This window comes from Phycodurus eques, chromosome 15 (genome assembly GCF_024500275.1).
Source record: "Phycodurus eques isolate BA_2022a chromosome 15, UOR_Pequ_1.1, whole genome shotgun sequence".
NCBI lineage: Eukaryota > Metazoa > Chordata > Actinopteri > Syngnathiformes > Syngnathidae > Phycodurus > Phycodurus eques.
Window position 1 is genome coordinate 22,359,859 of NC_084539.1, and position 13,852 is coordinate 22,373,710.

Below are 13,852 nucleotides of genomic sequence, written 5' to 3' on the forward strand. Positions count from 1 at the left end.
ACCGCGAATTGCGAAAATCCACGCATAATTCACGCCCGATAGAATTGCATTGAGGGGGGGAAAAAAAGAACGACCTTTTTTTTAAACCAAAAAATTCGACAATAATCGGAGATGAAACGCCCACAAGTGTTTTCAGGATTGGTCGTCCCCTAAAAAGACAAAAACAAAACAAAAAGCAAAAAAAATAATAATAATAAATAAATATATACTATTTGAATAGTGCTAAACGCTTCATCGAGTTAGGGTAGTGCAACTCAAAACGTGAGATGCGTTTTCAAAAACATGTATAAATCTGGATGATTATAGCGTACAGCAAAAAAAAATATAATAATAATAATTCGCCATCTCCAGAAATGAGAATATGACATGACGAACAATAAAGTCAACAATGACAAGTGTGGAGACTTATTGGGCGAACCTGCGACTTTGGGTATTGAATTTGGTGCCGCATATCGTCTGTAAATGTGCGTTGATATGACAAATAAACTCCTTGAATCAAGAAACAATGACAATAACTTGTCATGTAGAAATTAGGCAGGAATTTGCAGGAATTTTCCCCAGTGTTTATTCAATCTATATCATGTATGACTATTGAAATATACGGGCTTTTCTACCACATTCAAATGCTATTGAGATTTACCTGCGAACATCCACGGCAGTGAATGACTTTACGTAAGCAGTCAAGTGATTTGATCGTGTTTGTCGGTCAGCGTAAATAACCCCGATGACTCTTCGGCCTTGAGGAGCGATTTTGACCGTCACGGGTGATGGCAATTATTGATCCAAGACAAGCTGGAGAGTGGCTTCAAATGGATTGATCCTCGCTCAAATGCGATCGCTTGGGCGCTGTACCGTGGACAAAGGGGAGAAATCAATCAGTCAATCAATCAAATAAAAATCACCCTGCATCTCACTGCTCTCGTCTTGACCTGACTGAGAGCTTCACGGGGAACGTCGGCTTGTTTTTACGACGTTTTTGTACACCTGGCGTTTTCTATCGACATCCTGGTCAAGGTGGCCCTCGTCCAGAAGCTGGAGAACAATGCGCCCTTAATTTAAAAAAAAAAAAGCCCCAAAAAAAGCAAAGGGGCAGCATTGATTTTCCCTTCTGAAATCTCTTTGGGGAGGCAGTTAAAGAGGCGATCGGTTAGCCCAAACAAACAAACAAAAAAGGTTTTCGGCAAAACAAAACGACGCAATTCCTTCCTTCCCGTTCGGGTCGCTGGCGAACCCACTGAATGTACGCGCGTCTTCTTTTTTTGTCTTATGAATCAAAGTTACAGCTGCAAAAATCACGTTAAAACATGACATTGACATGCTACTGAATTGTAGCGGCAGCAATACGCTTCTGTACAATTTAGGACAAATGTTAGCACATTGCTCAAAACTAGCTTAGCTCACGAAGCCCCGCCCACCTCTCCGACAAAACCGGTCGATCTTACGAAAACCTTAAAATTTCTGCAGAAACTACGCCGACGATGTCTGTTGGGTTGCTGAGCAGCGGATTTACGGTTTTTAAGGTTAATTGAGGCCTTCATTTCGGACAACGGAATTCGACATTTTGAAACGATCGCAACGGAATGATTCTCCTCGTTACGATGTCTGTGGTGCTACGGGAACTTGTATAAAACTCGATTATCATTTCATCAAATCCTTTGCAAAGATTTCGAAATCAACTGAAGGGCGGATTTAAAGGTTAAATGTCATTGTTAATACGTTTTTTTTTTTTGAATATTCGAAAGGGATCATGGATACCCTGCAATTATGAGATCGATTGTCGTCTTCATTTTATGATCAATTGTATTCGATACTTTTGATTTGCAAGTTACCGCGCCTTTATTTCTTTGTGTGCATTTAAGGACGAAGTGCCATTTCTTCAACAATTCAATGATCCAAATCTCATTTTCTCCGTTGCACGTCGGCACCGAAATTTGGATTGGACGCACGACTCGTTTGTGGATTACTGCCAGTCTATCGCATTTTTGTTTTTTTTTAAATGATAAAACAACAACAATTTAATACAGCCCAAACCCATTTCATCGTGTTAACCTTAAATTGTCTATGTGTCAATTTTAAAACCTGTAAATGGTGCATTTTAGGGTAAATGTCATTTTTATGACAAATAAGGCTGTATACAACTTTTTGAGCGTAATTTATGCATTATTTGAAAATATACCACAAGTCCGTTGGTATATTTGCAGCGTACACGCAGCTGCTGCTCTAGCCACACCAATCAGTCGTCGCTTCCTCTTTGCACACAAAAGCCGATTCCCATTCTTCTTCTTCTTATGCAATTGGGGGCGGGGGGAAGAAAGAGGAAGAAAAAAAAAAAAAAAAGAAACCGAGATGGCGCGTCTCAGATGAGGGCCTGAGCAGCTTTCTTTGCCTTAAACACGGAAGAAAAAGGAAATGCTACCTTTGTACTTGAGTGCATTTATTTCACATTCATTTGCAAGTTCTGCAATGATGTAAAAGTGTGCTAAGAACCGTTCCATTTGACACACCACAGAGGAGAGTGGCAAATTTGAATGTCGTCAAGTTTCTAAAACGAGGCTATAAAATCCCGAAAAATCAATCCGCTCTCAAACGCTGCGGGAGTGAAACCACGCCTGCTCAACTGTCAACCGAGTACCGACACCTAGCACCTGGAAAATGGAAAATGGATGCGCCTCCGGTGGATGGAATATATTCCAGCACGACTTCACGCTACTTTTCCACGCTGCGACAACGAGGCGCTCTAAGGCGGCCGCACCATCCTGAAGCCCCTTCGGCAATTATCTTCAAACATGTTTCGTGTATTTAGAACCAAAACTCCGAATGCACTCGACAGGGTCGTCGTTCCTCTATCTACGCCAGCGACGTACAGTGACAGGCAGAGCAATGCAATGCGCTTCCACTAGGTGGCAGAAGGTACAATCAACCTGTGTGCATTCGCCTTTGTCGTTCATGCGACAGAATCATTGTTTTCTGAGCAAGAATATCTTTGAGTAAAGTGAGACGACATCATCATTACAGTATCTGCACTTTTGTTGTTTCCCCTCCAATTTTGTTTGCCTTCAAATTCAATGCGTTGGTTGAATAAAAGTTGTGGAACACCGTTCTAGCGGACGGTTTGGTGATTGTGCACTTGTGCCACAAAGTCAACGATCCTCACGCATACCTGTTCACAGTCTTCTCACTTTGACAACATTTTCCAGCGAGGGCTCCGCCGCGTCGCCCGACGCTCCCTCCCCGGATGCCAGCACGTTCCCCGCGGCCGGCGGCGCCAGGCGCCGAGCGACGGCCTCGCACGCCGCCACCACCTCGTCCGACTCGAAGTCGAAGTCCCCGCGGAGCTCCGGGACGTCCGAGAGCCGCGGCCGATCGTCCTCCTCCCTGCGGCGGAGGTTCTCTCCCGCGGCCTCCTTCTGCCGGCGCAGCGCGCGCGCCCACGCCAGGTCGTCCTGCCGCAGGGCGCGCTCCCACGGGCGCAAGTGGACGGCCACCTGGAAGGACCTCAGCGCCTGTACGCAAACACGCGGGCTGTGCTCAGAGTCATTTGAACGAAGCATAACACCAAAAGAACGCACGGGTTGCCTATTTAAAACAAGCACATCATTTGCATGAGGAAAGTCGGCTAGCTTCATGCTCACACACAATGTACAATGCCATTGACGGGCTAACAACATTAGCATCTATGTCTCAATGTTGTAACCACTTAAGTAACGCACATTTGAACACAAATAGTGGAGCAACATTGAGCTCGACAAAATAACTCTACTCACAAGTACATATTCTTGATCCTCTGCAAAAAATGACGAATATTACTGCAGCTTAGTTGCGACCGCGAGAGCTATTTTTCGGATCTAAAAATAAACTTTTTGGTTGGTGTTCTGTGGTAGGCGGGAACGGATGCATTTTTTTTCTCCTCATCGTCCTTCTCTTTCACTCTCTCCTCCTTTTTTGCTCTCTCTATCACTCCCTCCTTTGCCCCTTACCTCTTTCACACTCTCTTCCTTTTCTCTCTCTCCCTCAACCTGTCCTCCTTTTCACTCTTTCATTCCTTTGCTCCCATGCTCATCCTTCACTCCCTCCTTCGACGCCTTCTCCTTCTCTCACACCGTCTCCTTCTCCTTTGTCCACTCTTCCTCCTCCGCTCTCTCCATCTTCTTGCTCTCCGGTTCGCACAGCAGACGGGAGAACGTGACAGACGACCACTACTCTCAGAGGTGCTAGGAAAGCGCCGTCAAACACCAAAACAAACAACAGACAAAAATGTTTTTTTTTTTAATTCCAGGTACTGCCTTTAAATGTGATTTTTTTTTAAATCATGCCTGCGAAGTTAGTGCAGTGAACTTCAGAACTTTTTTACGATGTGCTGCCCGCATCCAAATATTTTGCACGATTGTCACCATTGGCTGACTTCAATATTGACGAAGCGGCCTCGCCGTGATATGACGACGACTGCTTCTAACGTTTCCTAAACGGAAAACTGCATAAAAGTCAAACATTAGGGGGGGGAAGATGATGAAAATCGACGGAGAGCGAGCGGAATGATTCCACTCGAACATGTCGGAGGCTACAAAATCCTCGAACTCGACCGGACAAGCCTGGGTTAAAAATAGATGTTCTAGCAACGCTGTGCGTGGAGGTGTGTGTGTGTGTTTGACTTTCAACACTCCCCATTGCCTTGGCCGCCAAACAGGTCGCACAAGAAGAACAGAGGCGAGACGCGACTCTCTTTTCCGAGCGTTTCCCTCGGCGCCGATGACGTGAGGCGCAACTTTCGAAGCGGCGGTGCCAATTCACAAGTGCAAACACAGCGGGGCCTTGAGATGAGAGTCGGTTCTTTCTGTGACCACGCTCGCAACACAAAGCAATCGCTGCGCAAATCCTCTTTCCCCATTGCAATCAATGGCGATGCCATTTAGCCGTTCCAGCCCAAAAACATCTTGGCCGCCGGGAGGCAGTCTAATATATTCGCGAAGACACAAACCAAGAATACTTTCAAGACTACTTACTGCAAGTTACACGGTAACTCTACCTGAGTTTACATAACCCTTGTGTAGTTCTATAAAAAGACCACCTGCGGCTCTAAAAGCGCTGACATCGTGAAAACTGCGAATTAATTTTTTAAATTCAATTGGAGCATTACGCATGGGAAACAGTTGGAAGTGACCCCTAAGACCATCGACACCTTCTTTTTCCATCCCGCCGACGCACTGGACAATTTGGCGGTTTCGCTTGTAACCGAACGCGTCCGATTTAACGGAAAAGAAGGGATTACTTTTCAAGGAGAATCTTTTCGTGTCGTGTTGTGTTTTACCGAACAGACGACTTTGGCCATAACGTATAATAATGACAACAAGCGCAAGGCGGGTACACCGTGTTCATTTTGACGGCCAGCCTTCCCTTTTTTTGGGAATCGAGCGCTTCTCACTCACCAGGTCGACCTCGCCCATGCTCAGCTGGGCGCGGCCCAGAGTCTGCCAGCCCTCCCACCACACGCTCCGCAGCTTCACCGCCGTCTCGGCCGCCTCGACGGCGGGGAAGACCTCCTGCAGCGTCGTCAGCACCTGCGGCCCGACAGGAAGCGGGAGAAAATTCAGGCCGTGGGAAAATTCGGGGTGGCGGGATGCGGGCGACTAGCGCAGGCCCGAAGAGGTCAAAAACACGTCCGTGCCATTCATCCGACAAACAGAAAACTCGAGCAATCATAGCCTTCTCGGTAAGATAAAGTAGAAATAAAAACTCCCAGGTTATAAGTCGCACAGAAGAACCACTCATCGCAAGGCGAGGTTCTTTTATGAGCTGTGCTAGTGTGCTGGCCTTTGGCCTACATCTACCACGACCAGGTTAAAGCATTTCATTGATTGCTGTCTCCTCAATGAATTAGCCAGTCCCTCCACGATCATGTCAACTTAGTTTGAAATTCCACCAACTGTTGAAACGCAAATGACAAAACGAGGGCCGCTGCAGTTTACCATCTTTGACACTTTACACGCTCGAGCTACGGCGGTACAGAAGAAGGCCGGCCAATCAGAGACGAGTTCCCTTGGGAGCATGAGCCCACCCCGCGAGAAGAAAATCTTCCGTTCAAGCCATTTCCTCCGTTTTCTCAATCGCTCTGCCTCGGCCGAATGACAAAGAAGGTTTTGTTTACTCGCGGTGCCGTCAGAGACGCTTTGTTTTTTTTCCCACCTGGAAGAACAAGAGTGTTGTGACGTGACGGTAAATTGGGACCGTACACTGCGGCTTCCGGCAAGGTCTCCAGTTTACCTGGGCCTTCATCTCGTGCAGCAGCGGGTCGTCCGGAGTCAGCTGAATGGCCTCATCCCACTTCTTAACGGCCTCCCTGTGCCTGAAGACAAACACGATCATTTCCTTTCACGTTACTTTTTGCTTTTATAAACCGTGAACGCAATAAAGGATTTAGAATGTCAAATAAAAGCCGTCCGTCTTTACCCGCGTGTTTGACTTGTGTTATGTAAGCTAACGAAAGGGCCGCGTGTTGACTCAGTGCAGCCCTTGCGTGATAGCGCTTGTTATTGACAGGTCAGTCTCGCATAAGGTTGTCATATACACTTAGCGAGATGCACTCGCAAAACGCTTATCCGGCTCGCGTACGGGGGTGACATTTGCTTGCAATCTGGACAAAATCTCAAGGATGAGTTTGTCTTTGAAGGAATGAGCAAAAGGACCCCAAAATGGCTGCGTCAAACCAAAACGGAAGACTTCCTGTGTCTTTTTGGGATCGTGTTCTTGAGACTTTTCTGTGGGTCAATTCATGAGAGACAAGCTTACCAAATTTCACGTCACTAGGTCAAACTAGCTTCAGGGTTGGAAATGGCCAAAATGGCCGCTCCAAACAAACAAAAACAAAGAAAACGGCTTGGTCTTCTTACAGTCTTCTACTGCTTTCTTGTGTCATTCACTCAAGTGAAACTCCAAGATGTGAATCATTGTGAGTTCGGAGTTGTTTGCGTCAAGAAACCGCAGCGTACATTCATTGGAACCCGTTAGCCGACCCGTTGCGGGAAAGACGTTCCATAGAAAAAACAAAAAAAACAAAAACAAGAAACAAGGCAACGAGGAAGGAAATGGAAGTGTCGAAACGGTCAGCAAACCGCCAGCGCACCGTGTGAGGAATTGAAGCAACACGCGCGGGTGCTCGGCATTGCCTGTGTGAAAACTATGCGCTAAAACAGGTTACTGTGTACACAGTTCACAGCGAAGACAAGTCAAATGTCCACGAGTGGAGGTTAAACAGGAGGTCGTCGCCCCTTGTTCGACACCCGCAAATGGACCTTGTACCGCTTTCCCATCAGGGGCCGTTTGAGTTTGCAGCTGTCTCGCTGAATAATAACCATCAGCTTCACGCTTGCCAAGAAAACAAGAATTTGGCCCTTTCAAAACAGGAAGTGGAACAGTCAAAATTAGAGCCGCACAGTATATCGTTTGAGCATCGTCATCGCAACGTACGTGTGCGCAATGGTCGCATCGCGGGCTCTTGCGCAATGTCGGGCTATTGACATGCAGTCAATCAACATAATACGTGACCAGCACGGGGCCCTGGTTGCACATGCTAATAAGATTAGCGCTGATGTTCGGTAAATTTATAACGCATCAAACAACACACACACAGAAGCCCTGAGTGTTACATACTTCTTTTTTTTTTTTTTTCTATGATAACAATTATTGAGGACACAGGAAATAAATAACACGCCTGCATTGACTGAATCTCTTTTCAAAATGTGACAAACAAATGGCACATGTCCCAACAGATTACACTTGGGGGGGAAGGGGGACAGCCACGACAACGTGTTTTGCTTAAACTAATGCACTCAAATATCGTCATGTTAATGCATGTGTTAAAAAAATGAGCGTAAACTAACAGACTGATTAAGAACGAATAATTAGTGTTCGGAATGTGCCAATGACTCTGCAGTACAAGTGGCCATGAAAAGAAATGATTTGAACTTCATGTCCGGCTGGACTATTACTCAATACAACAGCGCATTTAAATACAGGTGGGCTTCATACAAATGTCTCCGTATAGTTTTGTGCTCGACTGAGCATAGTTATTCTAGAGAGGGACAAAGAGAAAAGTGCGCTGGGTTTCTGTTATCCTGTATTTTTGTTTTTTTTTTCCAACGCTGAACCGCGACGGTTCACAGCAGGAGACACCGGCGGGTCAAAGTAGTTCAAAGAGATGAAAACCGTCCATTTACATCTGAAGCCCCGCGAGCGCCATCAACGGGCGTCATTTCCGGGCAAATGCGATTACGAGGCATCACCCGTGGCGACGGACGGCATTAGATGTCGCGGCGTGCGGGCGGCGCTATCGGTCGAGTAATTGGAATTGGGCCGGAAGGGTCAGCTACCCGGCGGGAAAGATCAGATAACATCTCCGAAAAAGAGACCGGACAAAATCTTTTGGAGGAGGTCGTTCGAGGACACTGGGAAATGGGCAAAATAACCACTTCCTGTGTCGTGCGGGCCAAGGATTCTTGAGACTTTTTGGTGGCTCAACTCACGATAGACAATGTTTACCAAACTTCCAAGTTACAAGGTCAAACTGGATTTGGGGGGTGAATTTAATCAAGAAATCTATTAATAAACAGATGCTTCCAAGAGTCAGCGAATGCTAAAGTGAGCAAAACTTAAATAATTCTTCATTTAGTCAACTGGTCGATTTTTTATGTTTTTTTTTGCTTTGTGCTATGAGACAAACGTTTACTTGCGAGCATGAAACTCAAATTTGGGGTGAAGTGAGCCAGTTTCCTAATGCGCTGTCAGCCTTTTATCGAACTGGACAAGCAGTCAAACACACAAATACGAAATGAAACCGAGTCATGTTCTACTGCTGACTATTAAAGAACGAAAAAAAGTTAGAAACAAACTTTTTGGGGGGTGAAGGAAGAGGGTCTACTCTTTCTTTTGGTAAATTTACTCTTTATATTGTCACAGAACACAATATTCTGTGGGTCTTGAAAATCAGTCAAAACGCTCTAAAACAGGTGGCAATATGGGGAACTCGAAAAGGGAGCTCGCAAAACGGCTGACAGCGAATGAGTTCATTGATTTGGGTCAGACAGAAATAAATGAACAATGGAAACGAAGACGAATCAATCAATGAAAGGCTTTCTGTGCAATGGCGCCCCCTGTCGAACGACGCCCGTCAGTGCGCGCGAGGACAACAAGACCTGTTTTGCTCGGCCAGCGCGGTGCCCTCCTCCTTCAGCCGCTGGCTCTCGGCGGCGCAGTCCCCCAGCAGGGTCTCCCGGCGGCGTTTGACGGCCTGCTGCCAGTCCACCTGCCCGTCGGCGTCGTTCCGCTCCCGGTCGGCCTCCTCGAAGTGCCGCGCCGCCGACTTGGACACCCTCTCGCCCGCTTTCCTCTTCCAGCCAAAGGACGCCATATCCCCGGTCGGTGTGGTCGGCTTAACACTCAAGTCTACAGAAAATAGACGCGTATTAATGATTTAGCCAGCCGAATGTGGTGTGAGGATATTATTGGATACATATGAACACATACTAGATAATATCTTGTGTAACAAGTGTACAAATAATCATAATAGCTAGTTAAAAAAAAACAAAAACAAAAAACGAAGTTGGATGCAGCAGCGGGCGCGTGTTGATTACGTCATCATCCTGTTTTTCGGAGACCTTTATTTAACAACATGACATGACATCACAAAGACGCTTATCGATTCAGTCTGGATACGGCCTTAAGAAATATTAAACGTATCAAAATAAGAACAAGAACAACGTTAGAGAGTGGGAGGAGGGCTTGACACATAAGGTTACGAAAATAAAGTGGGTAAAAATGACAAAAACTACAATGCGTATTGACACGCCCAACGACCCGGATATGGGTTTTGGCAGCGCCATCTTGGTAGAGTCATTGCGCGTGCGCAAAGGTTCGCTTCCGCTTCTGATTGTAATCCGAGGACTACACGGCCACTGTTCTTTTTGTCGTGGTTCTGTTTTATTTTTATTTTTGTTCTATTTAAAAAAAAAAAAAAAATTCCTACCACTTTAATGTGGTAGGAAAAAAAACGGTCTTAGCAGAGGTATGTAACGTTGAATCGCATGTAGTCTTCTCGCTGCGTAGATGGAATTGAGAAAACTTCGACAAAGATGAAAGAAAACGACTTGTTTTTGTTAGCAAGCTAGCAGTCTTTTCTATATTTCTGTGTCTTACAGGGGCTGCTTAAAAGGCGACATTTTGCTGTTGTTCCGTGAGAACGAAAACATGGGGAAAAGATACTACTGCGACTACTGTGAGCGCTCCTTCCAGGACAACATGCACAACAGGAAAAAACATCTGTTCGGTGTGCAGCACCAGAGAGCTAAAAAGGCCTGGTTCGATCACTTTAGAGGTGAAACTAAATCATCAACTTTTACCCTTCGACGCGTTTTTTTTCTTCTCACCCTTTTGGCTTGTTCGTTGCAATTTTGTTTTTACGATTCTAGTCCTAAATAAATGTACGGAGCCCCAGACATGACATGTAAATTAAAAAAAATAATAATAATAATACTAGTTCGTGCACACAAAGTAGTTGTTCGTGCGCACGAAATAGTTTCCCCCCCCCCCTCATGCCATGTCTGGGACTCTGCATAAATGGGTTTTATTTAAGCAGTGCATCTTTTTAAATACAGTAAATAATTTTATATACTGTACACAGTTGACATTTTTAATTTTTTTTGCAGGCTATGCAGATATTTTAAAAGACGAGCAAGCAAAGAAACCCTGCAGGAAGTTCCTCCAAAGAGGTGACACAACAAAACGCCGTTCGTGCACTCAGCTGCAGCAGAGCTGCAAAGTCCAAACGTGTTTTTGCCTCCCCGAGTGATCACATGCGTCATTTGCGTTTCAGGCATTTGTGATTTTGGCCCCAGCTGCAGGTTTTCTCACATGTCCGAAGCAGAGCTGTTCCATTTGCAAAGAAGGGTGCAAGGTAAGCGGCTCGCCACTCGAGGGCGCTGTTGGATTTCTAACAGACTGACGATAACACTTTTTAAGCACACAGTGTAATATTTGTTCATACTATTAATATAAAAAGAAACATCTGTGAGTCGTCTCTTATTAAAGCGCCGTCCTTTCTGTCGAGCGATTGCCAGTGTTGCGAGTAAATATTTGCGCGAGTAGACAGAAGTGCTTGACGCTGTAGTGACGCTTCTTCTTGTTCCCTGGCGGGCCGCCGCAGTGAATTTGACAGCGCGGCGCATTTGTCTCTTGATGTATTTCGACCATAAAAGGAGACGTGTGGGGATTTGTTCCTTGATTAGAAAAATATGAGGAGACCCGGAGACCACGCGCCGCTTGTCAAATAAAAAAAGGACGTGTGACAAATACCGTCTAGATGTCTGTAAATAAGTCATGTCGCTGGCTTGTTGCCTTTCTGGTCGCTTAATGCAGCGTTTTCCCAAACTTTTTCGAGGTAAGGCGCGTGAAATAATGCTGACTCAAATGTGTGAAATGCGGGCTTGTTTAGTTGAACACTTTGCTATTATTCTGTTGTGTAAATAGCAAAAGGTCGATACACAGGTGAGTTGGATCATTATACGTCACTGGCATAGATGTTTCCCCCCAGTTGCAGGCAAAACTTTGGGTTAGCTGGTGCTTGATGGTGCCAGCGAACTTCACAACAAGCAGCAGATAAAAAAACAAAATGTTTCAAGCTGCCACCCCCAGTAGACGTTAACTGTAACACAAAACATAACATAACACACGAATTACATATTGTGTATTTAACCAACTTTGCCTTACGAAAGACTGCTAGCTTAATGCTAACACAATGCAAAACTCCGTGACGGTAGTTGTGTATTTAACCATGCCAAATACTTATGAAAGTCCGCTAGCTTAATGCTAATATGCAATGGAAAATTCCAATGTTGGGCTCATGAAACTAACATCGACGTTGTGTTAGTTGTCACCGTTTAAGCAACTTGTTTGAACACAAACAGGAAGGCAACAGATTTACACAATATAACAATACTCACAGGCATATATTCTTTATCTTCCGCAATCAACGACAGTCACTCGTGAAGCGCTTCTTTTTTTGTCTGTATGGCTTGTATTATTCTGCCCCCCCGGTGGCCAAGGGGCACACACCAGAAGGAGCAGCACAATGTCAATGGCAAAGCATGAAATCATGATGTACAAACGGTTTAATTCATTACAATCCAATAACTTATTACTGTACATTTTTACAAAGTTTTTCTGACGAAAAAACATGACAAAAATTGTTGTTCTGGCGACTTGAACAGATAAGACATTTCGAGTCAAGGTACCGCTGTACGTTATTTGTCGTAAATAATCGGAATCGGATCATTCCCCGCCGCTGAGCGCTCGGGAGTCGCGTGTCCAGACGTCTTTGAATAAGTCATGACCGCCTTTCTCCCGCAGATGAAAGACATCGCTCGGACGGCTCCGAGGACCCCGGCCGCCCCGAGCCCAACGTGGACGTCTGGTTGGCCGTGCGGGAAAAGCGGAGAAGCGGCGGGGCCGGCAAAGGGTACGATTAACGCGCGCGTCTGATGGCCGACGGTTGAATTATTCATCCGCGCAGTGCGGCAGACGCCCGGGAGGAGGAACGGATGCCGAGCGACGTCCCGCCGCAGATTTTCTCCATTCCGGACCTGCCGCCCTCGCTGGTGCCGCCGCCTCCGGGCGGCTGGAAAGTCAACGGCGACGCGGAATGGGGGTGACGCGCGGACGCACACCCCGAAAGGTTCATACTGTACTATAGATGGCGACAAAGGACTACTCTCGTCAAAACGAAGCTCCTCAACTCACATCAACGTTTCCTTGGCACCAAGATAATGGAGCTGGAATGTTACCACTGTACTTTTTTTATTGTTGGATTTCAAATAAAAAAATGACCCCACTGGGGAAAAAAGGTTGTGGGTGTGGCCTCTAAAGCCCATCTTGCAATTGTTATTTTTAAGCATTCTATTGGGGGGGAAAACAAAAAATAGAAATGTTTTCAGAAATATTTTCATTTTAATATTTGATGAGGATTTTTGTGTGCAAGAACTGACAACTAACCGAAATTGAAGTGTAAAAAATTCACATGGCGTAATCTACGTTGTTTTTTTTAAAAAAATGTATTTATTATTGGACGTCATGCATTCGGACAGCATTTACGTTACATTAATGGACACTTGATACAGTCAACGTTACACAAATAAGTGAACACGCGCGCGCGCACACACATTGAACATGTTCATATATTGCTGACAATATGGAAATAGATGCAGCCTTAAAACGACATTTTTCAAAGTGCTCATCACTTTTCACATTAAATACGACATTTTGTGACAAAAGGCACCTGACAGAAATTATACAGACATATTTCGGGGGAACAATTTAAGACAAAATGCACGTCGACATTCACAATAATAATAATGACGCTTATTATTATTGAATCATCTTGAGTTACAATCACTATTCTACTGTACATTCACATCAAATCTGGTACTTTACATGATATGTTCTCATGAGGAGGTAATGTCACATAACGCCCACAATCTACTACGTATCGTAATATAGACGATATTTGTTTTATTGCAAGTTCAAAGACGAAAAAAAAATATATTCAACTCTGAAAAAGTGCATGATCGTTGTCACGAGACGACGTTTGTATCTGAAGGTCCAGTTAACCTGGAAAAAACAAACATCTGGAAAAGCTTTTCAGCATTTGTTCCATTTCCCTCATATCCAGCTTGAAGGTCCATCTACTAGTACACTCGTCCATGTACTAGTACACTCTGTCCTCATTAGTGAGACAAATCATGGCACGAGTAAAATCAATGTGTGGAATCGCTAGTAAGGTTTTTCCACTACTTCCTTCCTGTGCGCTAGT

General features: G+C 45.1%; 2 protein-coding genes across 7 annotated transcripts; one reads left to right on the plus strand and one right to left on the minus strand.

Annotated features, from left to right (window-relative positions):
* Positions 1-118: 118 nt before the first annotated feature.
* ttc33 (tetratricopeptide repeat domain 33) lies at positions 119-9,787 on the minus strand. Of its 6 annotated transcripts, XR_009769960.1 has the most exons (7): positions 9,517-9,787; positions 9,186-9,435; positions 6,181-6,340; positions 5,424-5,555; positions 3,161-3,503; positions 641-846; positions 119-149 (listed from the first exon to the last, which is right to left on the minus strand). XR_009769960.1 is itself a non-coding variant. In XM_061699440.1 (6 exons), the coding sequence occupies exons 2-5, from the start codon at positions 9,398-9,400 to the stop codon at positions 3,165-3,167; spliced, it is 768 nt and encodes a 255-aa protein (XP_061555424.1). In that variant the 5' UTR covers positions 9,401-9,435; positions 9,517-9,787; the 3' UTR covers positions 540-846; positions 3,161-3,164. The 6 variants fall into 6 exon arrangements, 5 of the variants coding, with proteins under 5 accessions (XP_061555424.1, XP_061555422.1, XP_061555426.1 ...); XM_061699440.1 differs by lacking the exon at positions 119-149 and having other exon boundaries at positions 540-846; positions 6,259-6,340; XM_061699438.1 differs by lacking the exon at positions 119-149 and having other exon boundaries at positions 540-846.
* Positions 9,202-12,889, plus strand: zmat5 (zinc finger, matrin-type 5). Its single transcript, XM_061699443.1, has 6 exons — positions 9,202-9,407; positions 10,188-10,363; positions 10,695-10,757; positions 10,862-10,942; positions 12,394-12,502; positions 12,557-12,889. The coding sequence occupies exons 2-6, from the start codon at positions 10,237-10,239 to the stop codon at positions 12,693-12,695; spliced, it is 519 nt and encodes a 172-aa protein (XP_061555427.1). The 5' UTR covers positions 9,202-9,407; positions 10,188-10,236; the 3' UTR covers positions 12,696-12,889.
* Positions 12,890-13,852: the final 963 nt, after the last annotated feature.

Coding starts and splice junctions, on each gene's coding strand:
- ttc33 (XM_061699438.1), bottom strand. CDS start 9,400: ATGGCGTCCTTTGGCTGGAAGAGGAAAGCGGGCGAGAGGGTGTCCAAG. Junction 6,341..9,185: donor GCGCTGGCCGAGCAAAACAG/GTCTTGTTGTCC, acceptor GTTTGTCTTCAG/GCACAGGGAGGCCGTTAAGA. Junction 3,504..5,423: donor GCATGGGCGAGGTCGACCTG/GTGAGTGAGAAG, acceptor GTTTGCGTACAG/GCGCTGAGGTCCTTCCAGGT.
- zmat5 (XM_061699443.1), top strand. CDS start 10,237: ATGGGGAAAAGATACTACTGCGACTACTGTGAGCGCTCCTTCCAGGAC. Junction 10,758..10,861: donor CAGGAAGTTCCTCCAAAGAG/GTGACACAACAA, acceptor TTTGCGTTTCAG/GCATTTGTGATTTTGGCCCC. Junction 10,943..12,393: donor TTTGCAAAGAAGGGTGCAAG/GTAAGCGGCTCG, acceptor TTTCTCCCGCAG/ATGAAAGACATCGCTCGGAC.